The sequence below is a fragment of the Trachemys scripta genome, chromosome 4, assembly GCF_013100865.1.
Source record: "Trachemys scripta elegans isolate TJP31775 chromosome 4, CAS_Tse_1.0, whole genome shotgun sequence".
Lineage (NCBI taxonomy): Eukaryota > Metazoa > Chordata > Testudines > Emydidae > Trachemys > Trachemys scripta.
The window spans coordinates 71,596,781-71,623,446 of record NC_048301.1 but is presented as its reverse complement, the minus strand read 5'-3'; the positions used below and the strand labels follow the sequence as shown (position 1 = coordinate 71,623,446).

The 26,666-nt window shown below is 45.9% G+C and overlaps 1 protein-coding gene across 4 annotated transcripts in view; it reads left to right on the top strand.

The window, feature by feature from the left end:
• The window catches only part of C4H11orf49 (chromosome 4 C11orf49 homolog), a 143,564-nt gene that overhangs the window by 41,743 nt on the left and 75,155 nt on the right, over nt 1-26,666 (top strand). For all 4 annotated transcript variants that reach the window (XM_034769512.1, XM_034769511.1, XM_034769514.1 and 1 more), the window contains one exon: nt 14,010-14,140. In XM_034769512.1, coding sequence (XP_034625403.1) covers nt 14,010-14,140 — 131 coding nt within the window. The remainder of the gene's footprint in view (nt 1-14,009; nt 14,141-26,666) is intronic.

The following is a 26,666-nucleotide window of genomic DNA, read 5'->3' as shown; positions in this document are numbered from 1 at the left end:
GATTCCCCCCGCACTTAAGGAGTAGAAAACACAGGGTCTACACAATAGCATAATTTTCCCGTCCGAAACAGAGCGCACACGTGCCACGGGAGCCTCAAAATGGTGAGTAAGGGGGACTGATTGTTTCAGGGCTGCACTGTCCTCTGGGTTTCTGTGCCTTGGGGAGAGCCAACACCTTCAGGGAGCACCTACACTGAACAGTGTCCCAACATTTTCCACAGGAGTTCACCCTGGACGATATCTCACTGCTGAGGGTGACCTGGGAAGCAAGGGAGGATCTTCTACTGCAATGCGGCTTCTGCCCTGGCCCATATGCAACTTGCCTATGTGCAGCAATGGTCCCCTCGCGGCACAGTGGCGCGGACATGTTAGCCTGGCTGGGACAAGGACCACGGTGGCTCTCCCGATAAACCTGCGCAAGCGCATTGTACACGTTCTGGATGAGATATTCGAGGAGATTACCGAGGCCGATTACCGCGATGTGATAAACCACATCAATGCACTATTCCGCATCTAGGCATGCATGCCTAACCCTCCTCTCCCAAAGAGCCTGCACCGAAAAAATTCCTTCCCGAAAAAAAAAAAAAAACCCACTTACCATGAACCTGCTCTTCTGTTTGTCCTCCACCAAGTACCGGCCGCTGCGACTGGCTACCTTCCTCCTGGCTCGAGAAGAGCTCCTGGCTGCATGACTCCAGGGATTCCGGGGTGTCTCCATCTGGCCCACCACCATCACTCCCATTTTCCTCCTCCTCCTCCTCCCCGCCTCCCCCACACCGGCTCTGAAGTGTCCATGGTGGTGCTCGGAGTGGAGGTGGGGTTAACCCCAAGTATCACCTCCAACTCTTTGTAGAATCGGCAGGTCGTGGGGCTAGCACCTGAGCGGCCGTTTGTGTCGCGGGCTTTGCAGTAGGCACTCCGCAGCTCCTTCACTTTAATCCTGCACTGCAGGGTGTCCCAGTCATGGCCCCTTTCCATCATGTCCTTTGATACCTTCCCGAAGGTATCGTAATTCCTACGGCTGGAGTGCAGCTGGGACTGTACAGCTTCCTCCCCCCCAAACACTGATGAGGTCCAGCAACTCGCCATTGCTCCATGCTGGGGCTCGCTTGGTGCGTGGAGGCATGGTCACCTGGAAAGATTCGCTGATAGCACTCCACGCCATGCCGGGCTGAGCAAACAGGAAGGGGATTTTTAAAATTCCTGGGGAATGTAAAGGGTCGGTCACATGGTTGGTTGGTTACCTGAGGCCAGGGCAGTAGAGTTTGAACTGATGACCAGAGTGGCTAGAACAGGCATTGTGGGATACTGCCGAATAATTCTGGAGGCCATTCACAGCGCATTGGGCGGCCACACTGGCGCTGCAGCGGCAGTGCAATACTCGCTATTCCTCTCGGAGAGGTGGAGTACATGCAGCGCTGCAGCCACGGAGATACAGCGCTGCAAATGCCTTGGCAGTGTGGACGGGGAGTGAATTACAGCGCTGGGGGAGCCTTTACGGCACTGTAACTTGCAAGTGTAGCCAAGGTTTCTGTCCTGTGCCTCAACCACAAGAGTGTCCATACACAGTGAAAGTCACTGTACAGCTGAAGTAGAAACGGTCTTTTCTTTCCAGTGTGCCCAGTCATACCTGTATATTCAACAAAGCATCAGATACCTGGTAGGTAAGGGTTAGAAGCCTCCACTGTTTGCAATATAATGGCAAATTTTAATTAGCTTGATGCTTTTTAGGGAGCAGGGCCGGCTCCAGGCACCAGCTGAGCAAGCTGGTGCTTGGGGCGGCAGACTGTTCGAGGCGGCATTCTGCCCAATCCTAGGGCGGCACAGCCGCTTTTTTGTTGTTGTTGTTCTTGTTCCGCTCCGGCCAGAGGGGGGCAGCGCGGAGAACCAGAGCACCCTGCAGGGCAGTCCTCTTCCTTCCCTCCCCGCCGACTGGAGCGGAGGCGGCGCAGTGGGAGGGGCCGCGTGGCAGTGTCCCTGCTGTAGCCCTAGCCGCCCCCTTCTCTCTCTCTCTCTCCTGCCCGCTCCCTTCCCCCCAGTCGGTCCCCCTGCACCCGTGCTCCAGCCGTGCTGCAGGTGGTTTTTTTTTTTTTTTTTTTTTGCTTGGGGCGGCCAAAAAGCCAGAGCAGGAGAGTGTAAGTTATTGTGGGGAAAGTTGGGCAGTAACTTGCAGTGACCACCATAAACTGTCTGCACCAGTACTCAAGCGGCCCCCTCTCTCTGGTGGGTGATTTACCACCGAGTTTCAATTCTTTGCTACTTACTTTTTAAAAATCCTGTCAGCCGGTCCATTCTGGTCTGTGTCGCTAGATTACCACGTGACCTGGAATTGCACCTTATCAGTCTGAAAGTATTAGTGTTTAATGATTGATGCTTATCTCTGAAGCTCCCTTCCCTTTTCCTTAAGCACTTTCAAACATTTCTGCATGGCTACTCACCCTTTTCTATTGTACCCCCCCCATCTCCCTGAATACTGGATTTCCCAGCTTATAACTCTTAGAAGAAGCTTTATTTCAGAGTAAAAAGGGTCCCCCGTATGTGGCCTATTATATCCATATCGGCTTGCTTATCCTTTTCAAACAGCTATTGTCTTTTAATAGGGTCTTGCCTGGTGGGGGGAGTCCTTAATTCCTGCTATATAAGAATGGCCAGCTTTAGTTACAGCTAGCTGCATTATGGTGCTCTGATCAAAAGGCTTCTGTTGTTTTAGAAGTTTTTTCTTTTCTTTTTTTTTTTTTTTTATAATACCCTGGGCTAATAATTCAACACAGCAAGGTCATTGCAAGCTTTGATTTGAGAGCCCAGGGTGTTAAATTACTGACCTAGTATAGGAAAGGCAAAGGGGAGGGGGACCTTTTTAAAATCCTCCCCTTCTTTAGAAGCCATAACCTTGGCTTGGAGGGCTCCCTCTGCTAAAAAGCAACATCAGGAAGCTGGCTCACTGCCTACTCTGAGCTGTGTCACAGGTGCGGCTGGTTCATTTCCTCTTGAAACATTACTTGGGATCATCTCCATGCCACCTATGTTCTCTCTGCAGAGTCAAACCCTATTGTGAGCCCAGGCCAAGCAGTGTGAAAAAGATTTTTTACTTTTTGAGCCATGTCCCTTTTCAGATGAAATAAACTTGTGGGTAGGTGAGACAAGGAAAGATCTTTGGAAGCCTGATGTCTGTAGTTGCAGTGCTACGTGGTCCAACCATGCTAGAATATTCAGTGTGTTAATTATCACCTCACATCTACCCACAGTTGAGTAAGGATTTCTCCTTTGTTAAAGCTAATTGTCAGAAATAAATCCACAGTAACTGTTTCATATCTTCAAAAACAACATATCTTAACATTATTGCTGAGTTTCAGAGGAATTCCTCAAAATATGTTGTTAACTGCATTAAAGGAAGATGTCATTCTTTCCTGAGGCTGACTTCATTGTCTTTAAGTCATGTGGGATGCTGAAGGAATAAATGCAATTGATGCAGCAGTTTTTTACTGAGTGGTTGTGAACATGCTACCTCTCTTCTCCAGTATAGGTAATGAAATGAACATTCCAGTGATTGGCTACTTTGTGTTATATTTAGTTCTAATGATTTAACAGCTATAGAATTGAGGCCTTAAATAAGAATAGTGTGTGAGAGAGAGAGACAATTTCACTACCTTCATCAGTGAATAGGAATGTTGTCTCTCTCAATGGGCGCTGCCATCTTAATACTTCTTCACAGGAGCTCTGTTGGGTGATGCAAACTAGGGCTGAAAAGGACCAGCTTTGCCATTCTGAAGCATTGCAAATTGGAAGGCTTCTGATATGTTATAAGGTAATCACTGTCATTTTAACACTAAGTGTGGATGGTTAACAGTTATTAACTACATACACACATTTTTTTAAATGGCAGAACATGCCTGAGTTTTGAAACCTCGAGATTCCAATGCTTTCTATTAGCAGAGCTAGTTTTGTCATACTTTTCATTATCAAATCATCAAGATGGAAGCTTCCTGCTTGATTCTTTCTATTCGACTCTTAATTTTGTTTTAATGATTTACTCTGCTTTGTAATTAGGTGTAGTGATTAATCTTTCGTCTTACACTGGAGTTTCCCTTTAGAGAGAGCTTGCCGCCTTTGCTTTGTGCTCTTGGTGAAAATGAATGCAATGCTCTGTGAGTCAGGGAGCCACAGTCCATTTGCCATGCTTCTCTTTTGATAGGGGAGGGGTCCTGTGAATTAATTCAGTGCTTTACATTAGTAACCAAAGGGGGGCCACCTGCCAAGCTCTTCTGTCCTTCTCTAGGACATGAGGTTCTCTTTGCTTAGTGCATTTTGGCTTTGCCTGTTTCCAGCAGGCAGAGAGTAACCAGTGTGGTGGGTTTCTATTGGGATGTTACCATAGCATCCCGGGACTTTTGCAATCTATTTAGAAGTCCAAAGGTTTGAAAAGAGTGCTTGAAAGTTTCTGAACTCTGGCAGGATGCCGAAATGTAATTACACAAAAGACAAAGCCCCATTGAAAGCTGCTTCTGTTCAGAAAAGCAGCACCTGAGTGCTGGAGTTCCCAGCACAGCCTTTTGTGAGAGCTTTGGCTGTGTTATCACCATGTCCTTCTGAACCCGCTTTCTTCCTCTTGTGCACATCCACATGCCCATCCCACAGGCATAGTGAGTACGCTGCAAGATGCATCATTCTCAATACTGGCATCTTAAGGAGATTCCTTTCTGCAGTTTGGCTGCTGTGGGGCATGTAAAGACAAGGAGTGAAAATGCACAGATCTCTGCTGAAGTCCTCCCTGCAAAGGCCTTTCACAACTTCTGGAGCCAGCCAAGATCCTGGGGTTTATTTTTCTCTCCTCTCCCCAGTTCACTCATTGCAGTGGTGGGAAAGGCAGCTTTGCTAATGCAAGGATTACCCATCTACCTAACAAAACTTTGGCGTGAAGCACAAGTGCTTACAGTATATTAGAGTGAACTAATGAGGGCTGTAGTTTAATTTCTGGTGCAACTAGACAAATTAGGAAATGCATCCATGGTAACTTCAGTTAATGTGCTAATTTGCCTGCCTCCCATGAGGGTGTTTTTTTTTTTTTTTTTTTTTAAACCAAGCAACTTTGAGCTTCTTACTAGGTCTGAAATCAGTGGTTTTGAAGCATATAGAGCAGGGGTAGGCAAACTATGGCCTGGGGGCTGCATCTGGCCCTCCAGATGTTTTAATCCAGCCCTCAAGTTCCCACTGGGGAGCAAGGTCTGGGGCTTGCCCCGCTCCAGCCAGGGAGTGGGATCAGGAGCTTGCCTCGCTCCGCGCAGAGCCTAGAAGCAGCGGCATGTCGCCCCTCCGGCTCCTACACATAGGGGCAGCCACAGGGCTCCACCTGCTGCCCCCACAGCTCCCATTGGCCAGGAACCACGGCCAATGGGAGCTGCAGGGGTGGCGCCTGCGGATGGGGCAGCGCACAGAGCCGCCTGGCTGTACCTCCGCATAGGAGCCGGAGGGGGGACATGCTGCTGCTTCTGGGAGCTGCTTGAAGTAAGTGCCCCTCAGAGCCTGCACCCCTCTTGTACCCCAACTCCTTGCCCCACCCCGATCCCCCTCCCTTCCTCCGAACCCCTCGGTCTCAGGCCGGAGCACCCTTCTGCACCCCCAACCCCTCATCCCAGAGCCCGCACCCCCAGCCGGAGCCCATACCCCTGCACTCCAACCCCTTGCCCCACCCCAGAGCCCGTACCCCCAGCTGGATCTCTCACCCCCTTCCACACCCCAACCCCCAATTTCTTGAGCATTCATGGCCCACCATACAATTTCCATACCCAGATGTGGCCCTCAGGCCAAAAAATGTGCCCACCCCGATATAGAGTTAGCATAGTTCTTTTTAATTCCACAGGGCCCACATGAAGGTGGCTACACCACATAGTAGAGGTGAGAAGCTAAAGGAATAGATAGTGTTTTCTGTTTTGCTGCTTTTCAGTAAACCAAAACCTCTTCTTATTGGCTGCTTGAGGACAAAATGACTGGGTTTGAAATAGCCTTGTTTACAAGGATGTGTTGATTCCCTCAAGTGGGCTCTGACTGCTCACTTATCTGGATATAAGGGAAGGGGATTGGCCCATGGAGGAGACTCCTAGGGCAGGGGTAGTCAATTATTTTTTGTCAAGGTCCAGAGTCCAAAGAAAATAATAATAAATAAGTAAATAAGTTTTCAGGATCCATTCTAAAGCATCTGGCAGTCTAGATTTGGCTTTCAGTCTGAGTATTGACTACCTCTGCTCTAGGGTATGGGCTGAGCAGTAAGGGAGGAACCTTAGCAGCTGCTAAACTTGGAGAGAAGGTTTGAGCTAAGCTTTGTTACCTTACTGTTGATGCAGAGGCGCCAACTTTGAGTTCCTAAGGGGGGCTCAACTCCTGCTCTGCCCATTCCCCCAAGGCCCCACCCTGCCCCACCTCTTTCTGCCCCATTCCGCCCCCTCCCCTGAGCGCACTCCACCCTCCCTCCATGTCTTCCTGTCCCTGCTCCACCACCTCCTCTCCCAGTGCCTCCCGCGTGTCGCTGAACAGCTGATCGCAGCTGGCAGGAGGCGCAGGGGAAGAGCTGATCGGTGGGGCTGCCGGTGGGTGCTGAGGACCCACTATTTTTTCCCCTGTGGGTTCTCCAGCCCTGGAGCACCCACGGAGACAATGTCTATGTGTTGATGTCTTAGTTAAGAAAGCTAGACTCTCTGAGGGAGGAGAACACATGTGGTCTAATACTAGTGGACTGTGTGTAGACCAGACTGGGAAAGAGGCCTACTGACAGACATGTACAATCATTCTGTTTGTCCTGGCTTATGAGGACCAGCATCAATAACTGGTTATTTCTTTACTGCCATCTTCCTTACCCAATATGAAGGAATTTGAAAACACAGTGGAGCCTAGTGCCTTTGAAATATTCTGTCAGCCAATTGAGTAGCACAGATATAATACCTAGGTGTGCTGATGTTCTGACATACTCACCCATGGCTTGTCATATGTTGTTGCTTATATAGTTATCATGCTTTTCTACCTGCTGACTTTAGATCCATTTTGTGCTGAGAACACTGGTGACTCGTGAGCTGACTTACTGGGACTGAGGAGTAATAATCCGGTGTACTACCATAAAATTAGAGTCACTCATAGAATCATAGAATATCAGGGTTGGAAGGGACCTCAGGAGGTCAGCTAGTCCAACCCCCTGCTCAAAGCAGGACCAATTCCCAACTAAATCATCCCAGCCAGGGCTTTGTCAAGGGTGACCTTAAAAACCTCTAAGGAAAGAGATTCCACCACCTCCCTAGGTAACCCATTCCAGTGCTTCACCACCCTCCTAGTGAAAAAGTTTTTCCTAATATCCAACCTAAACCGCCCCCACTGCAACTTGAGACCATTACTCCTTGTTCTGTCATCTGGTACCACTGAGAACAGTCTAGATCCATCCTCTTTGGAACCCCCTTTCAGGTAGTTGAAAGCAGCTGTCAAATCCCCCCCCCCATTGTCCTCTTCTGCAGACTAAACAATCCCAGTTCCCTCAGCCTCCCCTCATAAGTCATGTGCTCCAGCCCCCTAATAATTTTTGTTGCCCTCCGCTGGACTCTTTCCAATTTTTCCACATCCTTCTTGTAGTGTGGGGCCCAAAACTGGACACAGTACTCCAGATGAGGCCTCACCAATGTCGAATAGAGGGGAATGATCTGCGGGGAATGCCCCTACTTATACAGCCCAAAATGCCGTTAGCCTTCTTGGCAACAAGGGCACACTTTTGACTCATATCCAGCTTCTCATCCACTGTAAGCCCTAGGTCCTTTTCTGCAGAACTGCTTCCTAGTCATTCGATCCCTAGTCTGTAGCAGGGACTACATGGGATTCTCCCGTCCTAAGTGCAGGACTCTGCACTTGTCCTTGTTGAACCTCATCAGGTTTCTTTTGGCCCAGTCCTCTCATTTGTCTAGGTCCCTCTATATCCTATCCCTACCCTCCAGTGTATCTACCACTCCTCCCAGTTTAGTGTCATCTGCAAACTTGCTGAGCGTGCAGTCCACGCCATCCTCCAGATTATTAATGAAGATATTGAACAAAACCGGCCCCAGGACCGACCTTTGGGGTACTCCGCTTGAAGCCGGCTGCCAACTAGACATGGAGCCAGTGATCACTACCTGTTGATCCCGATGATCTAGCCAGCTTATAGTCCATTCATCCAGCCCATACTTCTTTAACTTGCCGGCAAGAATACTGTGGGAGACCATATTGAAAGCTTTGCTAAAGTCAAGGAATAACACATCCACTGCTTTCCCCTCATCCACAGATCCAGTTATCTCCTCATAGAAGGCAATTAGGTTAGTCAGGCATGACTTGCCCTTGGTGAATCCATGATGACTGTTCCTGATTACTTTCCTCTCCTTTAAGTGCTTCAGAATTGATTCCTTGAGGACCTGCTCCTTGATTTTTCCAGGGTCTGAGATGAGGCTGACTGGCCTGTAGTTCCCCGGATCCTCCTCCTTCCCTTTTTTTAAAGATGAGCACTACATTAGCCTTTTTCCAGTCATCCGGGACCTCCCCCGATCGCCATGAGTTTTCAAAGATAATGGCCAATGACTCTGCAATCACATCTGCCAACTCCTTTAGCACCCTTGGATGCAGCACATCCGGCCCCATGGATTTGTGCTCATCCACTCAATTCATGCCTCAGTCTTTGCATTCCTTTCCAGTTATGCCAGGACGTGCCGCCAGGCCTTTGCCTGTTCTCCAGTGGTACCACAGTGTGCTGTTCGGCTTCTAGTTGTCTCAACTTGCAGCTAGGCCTTCTTTTCCACATCAAGTTCAAGCTTCTCATCCTGATTTTTCAAGGCTCTACAAAGTTATGCTCTTAGCTGCATCTCCTTTCATTTCTTATTTCTGCTGCAACTCACCCTAAGTATTGCATTATCCTTCTCATATATTGCCTTTTGTGCCTTGAAGCTTCTTTCCTCTCCTTCCTTTCTATCCACCTCCTCTTCATTAAATTCATGCCTGTGTCTTCTTCCATGCAGGCTGCCACCCTAATTCAGCAACAAAGCATTGGGAAAGGAAGAAGGACTTTACAGCTATGGTTTGGGGCTGAAAGATCTGGGTTCTGTTCCCAGTGCTGTCACTGGCATCCTCTGTGACTTTCAGCAAGTTACTTCCCCTCTTTTTGAGCCTAAATATTGTTGTCTGTGAAATGACCAGCACCACTCTGATACTCCAAGCTGGGGCCCTACCATGGTCCATTTTGGTAAATTTCACAGTCATAGGATTTTAAAAATAGTAAATTTCATGATTTTAGCTATTTAAATCTGAAATTTCACAGTGTTGTAATTGTAGGGGACCTGACCCAAAAAGGAGTTGGGGGGGCGGGTCACAAGGTTATTGTAGGGCGGTTGCGGTACTACTACCCTTATTTGTGCACTCAGGGCCGGCTCCAGGCACCAGCCCACCAAGCGTGTGCTTTGGGCGGCACCTGGAGGGGGGCGGCACGGCGCTCCGGCCCGAGAGCGGGGCCGCGACTCGGCTTGCCGCTCTCCCCGGTGGCCAGAACGCTCGCCGCCCTCCCCGCAGCGCTCTGGCCACCGGGGAGAGCGGGGCCCTGGCCGGGCTCTCCGCCCTCCTCCCGGCGCTCTGGCCGCTGGGGAGAGCGGAGCCGCGGTGGGCTCGCCGCCCTCCCCACAGTGCTCTGGCCGGTCAGGGAGAGCGGGGTCCCGGCCGGGCTCTCCGCCCTCCTCCTGGCGCTCCGGCCGCCAGTGGAGCCGAGGCGGGCTCTCCGCCCTCCTCTAGGCACTCTGGCCACCGGGGAGAGCGGGGCCCTGGCCGGGCTCTCCGCCCTCCTCTCGGCACTCTGGCCGCCGGGGAGAGCGGGGCCCCGGCCGGGCTCTCTGCCCTCCTCCCGGCTCTCCTGCCGCCAGCGGAGTCGCGGCGGGCTCACTGCCCTCCCCCCGGCACTCCGGCCGGTCGGGGAGAGCGGGCCCGCGGCCAGGCTCGGCGCCCTCCCCTGCCGCGCTCCCCAAGGGAGGCTTTTTTGCCTGGGGCGGCAAAAAAGCCAGAGCCGGCCCTGTCTGCACTGCTGCTGGTGGCGGTGCTGCCTTCAGAGCTGGGCAGCTTGAGAGTGGCGGTTGCTAGCTGGGAGCCCAGCTCTGAAGGCAGAGCCACTGCCACAGCAGTTCAGAAGTAAGGATGGTATGGTATGGTATTGCTACCCTTACTTCTGTGCTGCTGCTGGCGGGTTGCTGCCTTCAGGGCTGGGCACCCGACTTGCTAACTGCTCCACTCTCCAGCTGCCCAGCTCTGAAGGCAGGGCAGAAGTAAGGGTGGCAATACTGAGATCCCCTTAAAATAACCTTGTGAACCCCCCTACAACTCCCTTTTGGATGAGGACCCCCAATTTGAGAAATGCTGGTCTCCCCCATGAAATCCGGATAGTATAAGATAAAAGCAGAAAAAAAGACCAGATTTAATGGTCCATGAGGTGTTTTTCATGGCCATGAATTTGGTATGGCCCTACTCAAACCTCAGCTTTGTCTTTGACATGGTCTGCTCTTTTGACTCTCATCTCCAGGCTGTCTAAAACTTGCTGCTGCTTCTTTCACAGCGTCTCCAAGATCTGACCTTGTGTGTCTGCCTATGCTGTCAAAACTCTTGTCCAAGTGCTAATTGTATCCTACCCTGACTACTGTAAACCCTTTGGCCTTAATGCCTCCAACCTTGTCCCAACTGTACTGAACTGTACTGGATTCATCCACCTGTTGTATCTTTTTTTCTTTCTTTTGAATTGTAAATTTTTGGGAAAGGGAATGCTAGTTACCATGTTTGTAGAGTGCCTAATACAATAGGGCCTGGCTTGGCTGAGGCAGTTGGGCACTAACACAATAAGAATTTCAATTATTTCATTAACATTTGTAAAGTATGTTGAGAGCCTCAGATGGCAAAGTATTTATTTATAGTTATTTAAAATCAAAACAGAGTTGCAACACTTTGTTAATCTATCTTTAGTCATCTAAAGCAGGGGTTCTCACAAATCTTTTGGCGCCTCAGAGTGCGGCCACCAACTCTTGCTAGTGGCCACTATGACAATTTTTCTTAAAATACTTAATTAACTTTAGGAAAAACAAATAAATATGCACATATACATGTCCAAATCATTATTTATTTATGTTGGGGTTTTTTTGCAGACTCAATAAAAATAATGTACAGTTCTCTAGTCTTTACTAGTCTTAAACATAATAGAAACACAAATAAGATGCTTTGCTCATTCTTGTCTTTTTTGTTGTTTCTTTTGTGTTTGGTTGCCTTCTTTTAAAAACTTGCTAGCTAGTAAGTCTGCTGCTGTGAAAAGTAATATTTGTATGTTTGTTAATATCATTTTTCATAGCAGACTTCCTAGCTAGCTGGGAGGCTGTGAAAAGTGATATTAACAACCGAACAAATAACAATTTTCACAGCAGACTTACTCAGCCCTGGCAAGCCAGGGAACAAATTAAGCACTCGATGTAGAGGTGGGTAGGATAACAGTGGGGGCAGTGAGCCTAGGGTCCAGGACCAGAGCCTGCCACCGCATGGCCAGAGCCCGGGGCCAGAGGAGGCTGCGGGGTCCAGGGTCAATGGGTGTGAGCCAAGAGCTAGCACCCACCGCCATGTGGTTGGGGTCCAGGGCCAGAGCCCAAAGTCCCATGACCAGAGCCTGCCGCCCCCTGCCCCAGGCTGAAGCCGGGAGCCCGGGCCTCACCACCCCTGGGAAGGTGGGGAACTCACTGGCTGCTTGCTCATCCAGTGTTTGTGGCTCCAGATGGGGGGGAAGGGTAGGGCCCAACCCCTTCTGGTGGCCCTGGGGGAGAGGTACTGTTTTACGCCACCACTCGAGTCACTGCCCAGGAGGCTGTGGCCTCAAGAAAACCCCCTGGTGGCCTCATACAGCCATGGTGCCCGCATTTGAGAAACGCTGATCTAAAGCATGAACGAAAGTCTGGTGAAATCAGTGAATCAGACACCTGATGTATTGTCTCTCTATTTTGGGGGGAGCCTGTTGTGCTTATAAGCTCCTTGGAGCAGTGACCACGTCTTCATCTGATTTGTACAGCACTGAGCACACTGGCAGTGCTCAATAGATATGTAATAATAGTTAGGCTTGTAGAGTTTGTAGAAACAGTACTGACAACATTAAAAGTTCAAAAATCATGAGTCAGGCCCCCAAAATCAAAAGCTGGTTATTTGAGTTCCTTTTATTTGCCTGCTGGTTTACGAGTCTTTGAAGTACGCTTGAGTCACATTTTCAAGGTTTTTCTTGCAACCATGAGGATGAGAAACTAATTTATTATTTTAATGAAATCTAAGATTCCCATGTATTCATATGCCTCCAGGAACTAAAGCATTTAAGAGAGAGACCAAATATTGTGAGACTTGCAATAAAATTGAGATTTGTCAACACTGCTAAAGTTCAAGGTAACTAATGAAAAAATCATATTGGACCGCTTATGTGCCTATATATTTCTATTTATAGGGCTTCTAATTCTTGTGCTCAGAAATCTCCTGATGGCATTGTCACTTGATGTATTGCTAGAGTTAATTAAAATTATATCAATAAAGTAGGAAATCTAATGAACTTTAACCTGAAGATCATGGTAGTAAAAGCCTACTCTATACCCAAACAGAGACTTCCTACTCCTACGGCAGAAATGTAATTCTTATTTTAAATTTTTAAAAACTACATGCTACTGCTGTTCTACAAAAGTGCTCTGATTGTCTGGTTGACTGACTGACTGCCTTTCTGTCACAAAAAAGACCTTTCCCTATCCTCTGAAGGGAATTTTATCTGTAATCAAGTGATTTGAATATTAAGTTATAATGCAGGATATGTTTTTAAAAATAGCTAAATAACTAAGAGGTTCCCTGCTGACCAGTGGATTTTGGCTCTTGTGGAGAAGTTACCTGTGGAGAAGCTCTGCTGTGATCAAGAATAAACTTTGAATCTTTTCACTAACTCTCCTGCAGGAGATGGACTAAGCTGCTGTCCTAGGGGAATCCCTTAATGAGCTCTCTGGAGTGTATGAAGTCTTTGCCCTGCTTGTAAGAAACACAGCAAAATGCATGGATGACTCAATTTTCATTAGAGGAGACCTTATCATCGTGACTTTGGTTTTAATGTTGTTTGTATTCTTGTTTCTATTTCCTTCACATGTTAATCTTTACTGCATCTTAAAAGGGTATTTCCAAACCTTCACAAAACCTGGGGTCAATAAAATGTTTCTTAAAATCTAAAAGGAAAAAAGAGGAGAAAATCAAATGAAAATAGTTAATTAAGCCAATAGATGTCCTACGGTGTTTACAACGAAAATGTTGGAGTCTTGCACCCGAGTATTAGAATCTTCAGGAAAAACTGACTACTTGTCATGTAAAGGCTTATATTTGGCTTGAAAGGTGGAATATAATGATGCTCCCTCCGTAGTGCTAGTGTCAGTGTCACTCCGTGAATTGCCACTTACATCACATCCAAAACTGAAATAGATTCCACATCCACAATATGTGCAAATTCCAGTCACCTGGAAATAAAAATCCAAAAGTCACTAATTAAGTTGCATCTTGGGTGGCTGCAGGGAGAATTGTGATAGGACAGGAAGTGCAATTCAACATGAGCTAGAGGGAGATGCCTGTCTATTCAGAAAATACAACTGTAAGACTCACCCAATTCCCAGTGGGCAAAGAGAAGGATTATTCAGTTTTTCAAACCTTCAAGTGACTCTTGGGTGCCTGGGATCTGTGGATGTTTTAAGAATAAATTTATCTGAGTTTCAAGAGCCCTTGAATCACAAATTTGAGATTTTGAGATCCAATTCATGCAACTAGACTTCTGTCTAGAAAACTGATGGATGTGAACTGTGATATGGTTTAGAGATTTGTTTCACAAAATGTAACTTTGCCTGTGGTTTCCTTGTTGTTTATAACAGCTGGCCCCAGGCTTCCATATTGAGTTCAGTTTCCTAATACTACATCTAACTCTCATTTTGACTTTATCTCTGCAGTTTTAACAGTGTGCGTCAAGGAACTCACATTTTGTTCCGAGAGTTCAGCTTCATCCAAGCCACACCCCACAACAGGGCATCCTTCCTACGGACCTTCTGGAGATGCTTCCGAGCAGTGGGTAAAAATGGAGGTAAGCGTTCCAAGATAATCATTGTGAGAACCTAGTGTCAGTGTGCATTATTAAAGCCGCCCTAAATTGCAGACTCCCTTCATGTATAATGGACACACATCCTCCACCACTGAAAACACCACCATAGTGGCATGTTGGAGTTTAAATTCTACCAGCTGTTCCATATCCACAAGCTTATCTCCGCCAGACACTGGAATAGCTGTTTGATAGAGGTGGTGTTGTAGGTTATAAAGAACAGAGTAGTGTTACCTAATAATGTTGTCATTCAAGCTCATGAAGTCTCACTTTTACTCCTAGCAGCTGCATGTAAATATTGAATAGATCAGGGAAGAGAATAAAATCCTGTGACACTTCAAGAGTAGATGTGTGGCAGAGGCTCAGGTGCCCATTAGTACCATTTGGGTGTGTCCCTCAAAGAATTCAAGAACTTTTTTTTCTTGATTGAGAGAGTCCCAAATTATTAGTGCACTTTATGTACCCTTGTACAGACAAGCGTTTGTTAAAGCAGAGAGGGAAACACAGCATGTTGGAATATGCGCTGCCAATAATTCATTTAGCCACTTAGTATAAAAGTTTGAAGAACTTTTTTTTTTTTTTTTTCCGTAGACAGAAGGTAAGCACTGTTTTAAAGCATCTCCATCCTATTTACTAGAAACTTCTTGTCCTTAAAGAGGCAATCCAAAATACGTCACAGTCCCTGGCAATGTTCTCTAGGCGGCTTACTTTAATTTCCATTTTATGCATCTGCAGTGAAATAGCATCCACTATGAATGTTTCATAGGAGAGTTCAGAACATCACCCAGTTGATTCTTCACCAGGTCCAAACTACCGATCAGAAACTGCCAATTCATGTAAACACCACAGTGGGGCATGAAGGACTGGCTGTCTTCACACTCAGATAGTCTGGGACTGGATATTTTTTTTTTTTTTTTTTTTTTTGTGAATGTAGGAGGAATTCAAGGTGTATTGAAGATGCACAGCAAATTGTAGTGGTCAGAAACAAGACCTTCAATGACTTAATTCACAAAACATCTACAAAGGACACAAGTACCTAGAGCTGAGAAATTTAAGTGATGCCCAGAGCAAAAGATACTTTGACTCAGGAGTTCCTTAAGTACAATGGCTAAAGTGATCAATAATGTGGTGTTTCTGATCTGGGCTTTTTAGATAATTCATAGTTTTTAAACTGTCTTCCTTACGAAAACTACATTTAAAGAAGAATTTTTGTATTTTTGAAACAGTTTAAACAGTATCCATGAGATCCAGGCTCTATTTATATAGTCTGCATCACCATAACACCTGGGTTCATAGCTGTACACGTTATAGAAAGACACCATCCCTGCCCCAAGGACAGACAACACAAATCAGACAGGAAACTCGGTGGAGACCAGAGGGAGGTTTTGTCTGTGCAGGCTTGATGCTTTTGTAATGAGTGGGTCAAAGTATAATTGCCTCTAGATTTTTGCATGGAACTCCTGTTTATTTGAGCAATAATTCCACATATAGAATTAGGAAAGGATATGTCCTTTTTCATCTAAACTGGGATTCCATTCTTTTGGTTTAGTTTCCTCTCCTTGGTTTCTATTGGGGCAGGGCTCTACTCTGTGGTTCAGTGCCTTGTCCTAGGTCTCACTCAGCAAAGGACTTCCAAACTATTCTCAGCCTTTCCTAGGTCAGGACTGCGTTCCTTATTTCCTCTGTGTCCCCGATGCTGTTGTCTAGCTATTGTTTGGAAGTGAATTCTTTTCTGACAATCATTGCTCTCAATTTTACATTCCATTCAGCCTTTGAATTTCTATCTTGGGGTAAGCGGTTATTATTTTGTAGCACCCACAAATGCGGTAGGTGCCGCTGAGAAACTACATAATACTCCCTTCTCTGCCAGTAATGGACTTGACAAACAAATGAGAAAATATATATAACATACGTCATGGAAAAGTGAGGCAAAGAAGAATGAAGGTTATAGATGTAGGATAATGTAGTTCCTAAGTTTATGCAAATGCAAATTTGAGATCAGAAAAAGATTTTGTTTGTGTTTTTATTGGGATTTCAGATCAGTAGCTATCCCTGTACAGGAAGTGGGGTTTCCACTGAGAGTTTAGAAGCTCAGCAAAGGACTGAATCAACAGTTTAACCAGCCTGCCTGCAGCTTCCACTGTATAAAGAAAAAACCCCAAGTGGTATTTGCTGTTTGTCTCAGTTTTGCAATAAACATGCCGTCACTTGGAGAATGCATGTGCCTCGCTCTGAGCTTTCCCGACTCAGCCAGCAGACACGTGTAGCCATGCATTCAGAAAGCTATATGTAGCTTCAGCGAGGGAGAAGTCTCCCACTGATTAGGAGTAATTTATACTGGGACTTAGGTGAGCCTTTTGTACACTTTTTGTGTATTTATTGACAGGAAATAGGTGCAATAAGAAGATTTTTCTCTTGGGAGAATGCTGCAGGCACCACCTCCTCACTGAGTTTCCTATCCTCTTGATTTTACTGCCTGTTGACTTGTTAGGTTTTGTGCAGAGGTGCAGTTGGTCAGACTCAAGCAGCTGCTTTTACTTTGTTATTCAGTGTCATCACGAAAAGCATTACTGACTGCCAGTTATGGGTTATATTGCCTTCATACCTCCTTTTGCTGAGGAATTGGTGGCTTTTGGGTGGGCCACGTTTCTTAAAGTCTTATGAAAGAGTGGCTAGCAACAGGTCATCTTTTACCATCTGAAGAGGTTTTGACGGCTAAATCCTGAACAAAAAGGGGTTTTGTTTGACAGTGATGTACTGGGTGTGTTTTGTATGGGACTTCCAACTATCTTTAAAAAAATTAGCTGAGGTGCAGTTATAAATGTAAGTGTGCATAAATCTGGAATTCCACACATTAAAGGAAATACGACAGGGTTTATTTCAGTATGTGATCTAGCAACAGCATCAAGAGTGTCAAGTATGCCTTGTTAGGTGCTCCTCCTTCCCTTAAGCACTTACCAAACAGATTTGGTTAGTATTGTACTGGGGTCAATATAGCTCCATTAAATAGCCAGTTTAATACACACAGCATCTCGCATGGCGGGTGTCTGGCTCAAATGCTGAGTACTGTACACAGAAACTATGTATTAACAGTATATTAAGGAAGGTAGAATAACCAGGAGTCTTGTGTTTCCTTTACATATACTTAAATTGAGCTTTTGGAATCTGGTAATCTACTCCTTAGGTTTTTATTCCCTAGGACTGTTTATACTGAGAAAGCACAGTTTTAATTAAACAGCCCTTGCAGAGATCTGCTGTGAAGTTTCATAAGGTCAGCACGTGCCTCTCCCAACTGCTATGACTCTCACATTTTGGTGACTCTCTAGTTTTAATTAAAGGGTTTTTTCCTTCAAATGCTCTCCAGCCAATTAAAGGCATTTTGTTTTGAGGAATCTGCTTCAGGCCCGGCATGTGTGGAGGAGGCAGGCCCAGTCAGGGCCATCAGCACACATATATGGAAAGGTGCAGAGCCAAACTGTCCTTCCAGAGCTCCCATTCTTTATGGAGCTTTTCAGCAGTTGCTGTCACTGCAATGTGAAATTGCCTCCAGTGAAGATAGAAATTGCCTGATACTCTAGGCATACCCCTGTAGATAGGTTTCAGAGTAGCAGCCGTGTTAGTCTGTATCCGCAAAAAGAAGAACAGGAGTACTTGTGGCACCTTAGAGACTAACAAATTTATTAGAGCATAGATAGATAGATATCTGTAGATAGATATTCAAGACCAGATGTAGGATGCTATCATTCCAGATAGGAGGAGAAATTGGTTACTTTAGATGCTTGCAGCCACTGAAACAGGAAACTGCTGCAAGCATGAGGAAAAAGTTTTTTCTGTTTTTGGTAACTTTCCCCCTATCTTTCAGTCCTCTTCCCCACCCCCATCTTTTCACACAAGTGCATGTGCACGCACAAGTGCGGTGTGGGCTTTTGCCCATCTCTTTATTTTAGGAATCATCATTTTATATCCCTTTTTAATTTTTTCATATTTCACATTTTGTATCATCCCCACCTTATGCTTCCTTACTTCCAGCTGAGAAGGCAAAAGCCTAACTGCCTTTGAAATTGCTGTCATGGGGGGTGCTTTGTTCTCCTCCCTAGACCAAGCATATCACCTCTATAATGAGCTTGTTATATGGACTGACCTATGGAGAAGGGCTGTGTGTGGCCTGTGGACCGTTCTTGATTACAAAGAACTTGAAGAAGATTTAGAATATTAACAAAAACTAGGGTAGCACCAGTTCTGTATGATTCAGAGGAAGTTAGAAATTGAAAAGACCATTTCAATTCCATAGCGTCTCCTGGGAAGACTTTCACAGCCAAATACATTTCACTGTCAGGATTTTCTTGCAGTTCAGCCAACATTTTCTTTCTTATTTTCATGCCATTACCCCTAGTTATATCTCTGTATACTAAACTAAATTCTCTCTCTCTCTCTCTCTCTCTCTTGTCACACCTTCAAATACATGTAGTGTTATCGTATCTCCTATATTTGTTGCTTAGTCAGGCTATGCATATTTATCTTTTTGTGATTCCTGAATTCAGTCCCTCCCATCCATGATAATTTGTATTGCCTTTCTTTGAACTGTGTATCTAATTTGTCTAATCAATTAGTTTTCTATAACACCCATCACCATAGCCTCTAGGCACTTCCTCGCTACATGAGAGCTATATAGTGAGGACCCTAGTGGATATCATGGCATCTTCTGCCCTCTCCCTTCTCTGATTACAGGAAGATCTATTTAGGCTTTATATTTATAATTTGTTTTTAATATCATTCTAGGTATTGTGGGAAAGCTTTTTCAAAAGGCAGGGTTTTACCACATGCCCTAAAGGTGGTCAGACTCTGGATTTAGTATAATCTCTTTTGGAAGCTCATTCCACAGCCAGACCCCCTCAACTGAGAATACTTGATCTCCATCTCTCACACACTTTAATTTATTCATTACCCTCTTACACCCCGGCTTTTGTAATGTATATTATTGCTGTTTGGTGTATGGCATTATTTAAGTCTGCAGATCCTTTTTGTGTAATTTGTATGGAAGGTGTCATACAGAATGAAGTTGTTGTGTTTTCTGCTGTTCCAAGATTCTCTGCAGAGACTCTCCCCTGAGGTTGAAATTAGGAAAGGAATTTGGGGCAGGGGGAGCCACTTTCTGCAACATGAAGATACTATATTCCCCTCCCGAGTAGGCCAGGAGATCTTCAGGAACAGTCGCCTGCTACAAAATTGTACTTTAGGTGTTGGTTTTAAAGGTGCTCAATAGGAAATTGGTACTTACCTGAAATCCTTTTTTTAAATCTGTAGCCTACTTCCCAAGTGCAATCCAGTCAAGGAGATATTCTATCAGCCGTACATATCTGTAGCTCTGACTGCTGCATTTCATTCACTAAAGTGGCAAAGTTTGGGCATGAGGGGAATCACTGGAGTTTCCAATGCATTTGAGTGATTTCACCCTGAAGGCTGTGGAAAGTGAGGTGAAAGTAAAGAGAATTAAGGAAATAAGCTTGCTTAAGAATCAGAAGGCATTCAGTTAGATACCACGTTGATGAGAGTAGTAGAAGAACTTGAACAGACTAGAGCAGTCAACTAAAATTTACTTAGTGTAAATAATAATTAAAAAAAAAACAGATTCTGCTCAGGCAGAGGGGAATCCCTAATTAGCACGATAAAATGTGTTAGTTTTCTGACTTTGACATATGTAGACTGTGTTCTTCTGAACTTATTTGTGGAACAAATTGATTTAAGTCTCCCTCAATGGGGAATTGAGCATGACATAAAATCTCAGACATTTGAACAAGAAACCACCTGTGAGCTATAACATCTAAACCTTTTATTCTTGTACACTAATGAAACTTTTAATTAGGGAAGCTTTCTCTCCATGGTGGGTGGGGTAGGTGCTCTCCTTTCTTAAAGATTTTTTTCAGAGATGTTTGATTTTGCTGATTGCACTGTATTCATAAGGAGAGCCAATCTTTCAGCTGAGTATGAGAGAAGGTTGAAGGGCTGCATGTTTTATATAATTACTGCACAATATTTTCCACCTCACCCTTTTTGCTTGTGTGTATTAGGAAGAACAGAACATGATTTATTTACTTTTCGAAAAATTAAATCCAGGAGAATTGGGGTAGAAATAAGTATGAACAAAACTCAAAAAAGAAAACTTTTGTTAAGGTATAAATCTCCCTGGAATAAGTAACGCACACCCTTCGCTGCCGTCCCCCGTTTCCCACCACCACCACCCAACTCTTAGCAGGTTTCCCTGTCTTTTGGTGGTCTCCAGCAAAATCTATTGCAGGGGCTCAGCAAGTCTGTCCGATTCTGCTGGACTAAATACTGTTTTTAAATCTTGCCCACTATTAGGCTTCGCTGGATTAGAAAATCCCAGAATGTGAAACAAACCTCAGATCTGGGCCCTGAATCATGGGGAAACTTTGACAGCTGCGGACTCAACAAACTGCCAGACCTTCAGCAATGAAATTTGTGGGATATCAATAGTGGCAGTGAGGCATAGTGGTGTGGTTTTGGCCAGGCAGAGAAGAATTGGAGGAAAGGGGAGTCACCATAGGTCCAAGAAAATACTTGGCCAGAGAGCTGATTGCACTGTATTCATAAGGAGAGCCAATCTTTCAGCTGAGTATGAGAGAAGGTTGAAGGGAAATATTTGGTTTGGTTGGGAGGTATGGGAGTGTGGGGAGAAGGATGAAGAGACCTCAGAAGGCTTGTATGAGCATGCTTGTTTTTGTGGGGGCTGTCGGAATGGAACCTTTAATTTTTCTTTTTTCTCCTTTTTTGGTTTCAATCCCTGCTCTTAAAATACAAATTTCATCCTGTGACATGTACATCCCACTCCTCTGATTTTTCTTTATCTCTTCACCCACGTGCTTCCCAGCATCTATTCTGTTACTTGATCTCCTCTTCCTGACATCATCCTTCTGGGTTTTCTCTCCACAAGTGTATTTGTTATTGTCATCTTTCTTCACACATTTGTTTTCCTCAAACAGTGCTAGGTAATCTACCATGCCTTTGTCTTCTCCTCCCCCTTTGAGCCATCCCAGATGTCTTCTGTTGTTCACCTGCATCTCTCCTTTTTACCCTAGCCACATCTCTCCTTATCTCCAGGACCCCTTTCATCTCATCTTAGCAGTAATTAAGTCAAGCCACCAACAATCTTAGTGTGACACTGTCTGCATCAGAAACTTGTTTCTGTTAGGCACAGGGAGTTTACTTTTTTTTGTTTGCTGCTGACCAGCATGTAGTTTTTCATGCTACCAATGACAGAGGGAACGGTTGTTCTTCAAGTAGTGTTCCTATGGGTGCTCCACTGGAGGTGTGCTTGTGTCTCTGCTCTGCTGATTGGAGAACTTCGGTAGCAGTGTCTGTTAGTCCCACACATGCGCTGTCTCTCCTTGTGCCCCACAACATGCGCAGGCTAACTCCCCTCAGTTCCTTCTCAACTGCCTTGGCTAGAGATGGAACTATTAGCAGTCCATTAGCAACTATTACCTTTGTTTACATTTCTACAGCTTGTTAGTTGCCCCAGTAGTAGTTGTAGTTTTTCTTTTTACTTTCTTTCCCCCTCCCTCTCCCCACAAAAAAGGTTTTATTGTCCCACTTTTTCATACCCCAACAGTTACGCCCAATTCATCAGGCTTCAGGAAGTGCCTCTCCTGCAAAGAGGCTATCCCTGTAGCAGGCAAGCACTCCTGCTGCATATGCTGCCTTGGGGAAAGCCACATTCCACAGAAGTGTGGTCTCTGCCAGCAACTCAGGCACAGGTCTCGCAAGGACAGGGAGTTGAGACAGAAGATCGTTTTCATGGAGGCGATCCTCCCTGGACCCGTGCTGAAAGTCAGCTGGCAGACATGAGTCTTCCCCACAGCCCTCAATATCCAAGGACGATGGGTTGAAGAAATCAGCCACTGACCCCTCATCAAAAAAGATAGTGTGAAGTCCCCAGAGTGAGCCCCGAGCTACCCATAAACGATCTCTGTCACTCTTGGTATCCTCTGTACTGTCAGCACCAAGATAATCCCAGGCCGGTACCGATGGCTCATGAAGATCTGGGGCAGCAGGTGCCATTGACAAGCCTACAGACCTGATGGGCGTGGGCACTGAGTCAATGGCACCGAAGGACAAAGGCAGGAGCCAGCACTCCACTAAGATGACGCTACCGTTGCTGACTGCTCCACCAGAACCATCATCAATGCCCCATTCAGCCCTGGAGTGATCAGTTTGGGCAAGATCTCCAGCCCCCCTGGTACTGCCAGTGGCACCAAGTTGGTCGATATCACTGGAATTCCAGCACTAGAGAGACCTCCGTGTAGCCAATGTACCGGAGTCTCCACTTCTCGGTACTGGGACCTCGGTGCCAAGTCCTCTTCAGGCACAAGAGTCTTCCCTGCTGCCCTGCCATGCTCCCCCACTTTCTAGTGCAGACTCAGACAGCAAACCAGAGGAAGCTGTGTTACAATACTCCTCCCAGGCTTCCTATGTTGCCCAATATCAACAAGGCCCCTGAAGATACCCTCAGATGGCCTTACCACCACCGTCTTGGTACAGCGAACCATGGGCACCACTACCGGGCTCTATACCACCCCCCCAGTAGCCATACTGGCATCCTTAGGCTGCATATTGCCCTCATGCTTCTCGGGCTTCTAGCTTCACCCAAGAACCCCCAAGACGCTCCCCTGGGCCACAGCATCCCAAGCCTCAGAACCTCCAGAAGAGATCATGGGGGAAAAGGAAGACGCCATTGAGGAAGAGATGACTCTGAGGACCAACAATATCCTCTTCCTCCCCAGATGAAGCCATCATGCCTCCGCCACCATCCTTGGCCAATGACTTCCAAAGAGAGTGGCAGATACTCTACAGATACCATTAGAAGAAGTCAAGAACACCCATCCCAAGCTCCTTGACATTACAATCCTCCTTGTCCTCCAAAATAGCCCTCCCCATAATGAGTCTGTCCTAGACCCCACAAAAGCCATATGGCTGAACACAGCATTGGTGGTGCCTACCTGCAAGTGGTCCGATGATAAAAAAATAATATATATATATATATATATATATATATATGTCACAGTGAAGGAGACAGAGTTCCTCCTCTTCTGCCCTCCACCCAACTCCATTGTGATGTACACTATCAACTCTCATGACCGGTTGTGAAGTACCACTGGATTTATCTCCCACTTGTCATCCTGTAGGAATTTGCAACTGAGACCCATCTGCTATCGAGTTTTGAGTGGCTGGGAGGTAAGTCGCTGATAGTGTGACATCGCGGGAAATGCACCAGTTCCATAGTCTCATTACTCCTGCATAGAAGGAGGGCAACCTGGCTCCCCCTTGTTGGATAATGTAGTACATATACGTTATATTGTCTATTAGAACTCTCGTGTGTGATCCCTTGATCAGCAGGAGGAAATGGGCACAGGCATTCCTGACCACCCTGAGTTTGAGGAAGTTGATGTGGAGGGATATCTGTGTGGATGACAACCTGCCTTGTGTTGTGAGATCGTTTAGATGTGTGCCATCCTATGCATTCGTGGTGAGGAAAAATGACGGGGAGGTTTGTGAAAAGGGAATTCCCCTTGCAAACATTTACTGGGTCTTCACTCTAGTCCAGGGGTAGGCAACCTATGGCCCGTGCGCCAAAGGCGGTATGCGAGCTGATTTTCAGTGGCACTCACACTGCCTGGGTCCTGGCCACCAGTCCAGGGGGCTCTGCATTTTAATTCAATTTTAAATGAAGCATCTTAAACATTTTAAAACCCTTATTTACTTTACATACAACAATAGTTTAGTTACATATTATAGACTTCTAGAAAGACCTTCTAAAAACGTTAAAATGTATTACTGGCACGTGAAACCTTAAAGTAGAGTGAATAAATGCAGACTCGGCACACCACTTCTGAAAGGTTGCCGACCCCTGGTCTAGCCTGTCTCTGGTCTGTAAAGTGAACTGAACCACATCTGGTGGCATTGCATGTGAAGCCTGGCATGTGGTATTACCACTGTGCCTGCTGCCATATGCCCCAAGAGTTGTAGGCAGTGTCTGGCTGATATTTGTGGGCTGTTTTGAATGGTCTCTGAATGTGGCCAAAGGAAGGAGTCTGTATGGAAATAGGAAAGCTCCGGCCTGTAAAGAATTGAGGTTGGCACCTATGAATTCCAGTTCCACTGCACTGGAGCGAGGGTCGATATCTGTTCGTGATTTATCTGAACAAGAAATGTTCATGCTACTGCTTGAGAGCAGGGATGGGGCAATGCTCTCGGGGCAATGCTCTTCTTTTCCCTGGGGCAGGGACCTTCTCTATGCCTTTCCTCCGTTTTCCCCCTACTGGTGAAGGTCCTATTAAAAATAAAAAGAGAAGGCGCATACATCATACTGATTGCTCCCACTTGGCTGACACAGACTTGGTACCATTACCTGTCACAACTCACAACATGCCCACTGATCTCTCTCCAATCCACTCCAGAACTGCTGTTGCAGAATGAAAGATGCACCCTACATCCCAACCTGGGAATTTCTTCGCCTCAAGGCTTGGCTCCTTCATGGTTCCAGTGTATAAAGAGCTCCTGCTCCAAGGAGGTACAAGAGATACCTCTACACAGTAGAAAGTCCTCAACACGATGGACTTACCTAAAAAAAATGGTCCAGGTTTTGGATTTGGTGCACTTCCCATCAAATCTCCCAGACATCCATGGCTCTTCCAAAGATCTTAGACTATGTACTGACTCTAAAAAAAATTTGGGACTAACTCTGAGCTCCCTCAGGGTCCACTTGACAGCAATAGCAACATTTCACTGCCAAGTAGAGTGATACTCAGTGCTATCTCATCTGGTCACGAAATGATTCCTTAGGGGTATAGTAAACTTTCCCCACAACCCTGATATCCTACCTCCTTATGGGACCTGAACCTGGGATTGAGAGGCCTGATTAGACCTCCCTTCGAACCTATAGCCATCTGCTCGCTTACACACCTTTCCATGAAGACAGCCGTCCGGATAGCAAACACCTTGGTTAGGAGAAAAAGTGACTCTGATGGCACATTTTCCCCCTCCCCCCCATGGTCTTCTTTTGAGACAAGGTTATGATCAGGCCACATCCAAAATTTATCCCTAAAGTAACCTCCCCGTTCCACATGAACCAATTGATGCACCTTCCAATTTTCTACCCCAAATCTCACCGTGACATCAGGTGGGCTATATTACACATACTAGATGTCAGGAGAGTCCTAGCCTTTCCCTGGATAGAACAATGGCTTTCAGGAAGTCTCCTAAAGTTTTCCTCTCTATTGTGGAAAGATCTAAGAGCTCAGCAATATCAGTCCAGAGACTCTCCAAGTGGGTTTCAAACTACATTAGACAATGTTATCAGATCCGCAACATGACCCTGCCAGATAGCATTTGCACACACTCCACGAAATTATTAAGTCGATCTCTTCATCTGTCACCTTCTTTAAGAATGTCCTTATCTCAGTATCAGAGGGGTAGCCATGTTAGTCTGGATCTGTAAAAAGCAACAAAGAGTCCTGTGGCATCTTATAGACTAACTGATGTATTGGAGCATAAGCTTTCATGCGTCTGACGAAGTGGGTATTCACCCATCAAAGCTTATGGTCCAATACATCTGTTAGTCTATAAGGTGCCACAGGACTCTTTGTTGCTTTTCCCTATCTCAGGAATCTGTAGAGCAGCGACATGGACGTCACTCTGCATCTTCGCAGAACATTATGCGATCACTGGAGACTTCACCTCAGATGCCTTCTTTGGCTCCACAGTATTGTCATCTGTAACTGACCTGACTCCAAAGCCTCAGCCCTCCAGTAGGGATAGTGATCGGGGGTCACCTACAGTGAGCACCAATAGGGACGCTACTCGCAGAAGTAGTAGTTACTCGCCCTGTGCAGTAACGATGCTTCTTCAAGATGTGTGTACCTATGGATGCTTCATAGCCCACCTCCTCCCCTCTACTTCAGAGTTCTTGTCAATGATTCTTGTGACAGTGTACCCCATAAGGCTTTATGGGGAGGGGGTGCTTATAAATGTATGTATGACATAACTGGAATATGTTTTGTGCTGCCTGTGCCATGTAATAGGGGATATTGCAGTCTGTATATATTATGTGTGCCTCCCAACACCAAAATACTAACATCCCCCTATATGCTGTATGTAACCCCCAATGACCAATAACTGACGCTTCAAATTTTCTGTATCGTTTATTTTTCAAATATTATCTAATAAACTTTTATATCTCCGTAAAGGTTATGGTCTACTATATCTATTCATCCTATTTGTACATATATATCATTTTCTACTTGAGGTTAAGAATATGGGCTGTATGCTTGCTTGGTTTCTTAGGCCTTGGCTACACTCGCGGATTCACAGCGCAGCCGCGGCAGTGCTGTGAAGCGCAAGTGTAGTCGTGCCGCCAGCGCTGCGAGAGCTCTCTCGCAGCGCTGCAAGTACTCCATCTCTCCGAGGGGAATAGCTTGCAGCGCTGCGAGTGAGC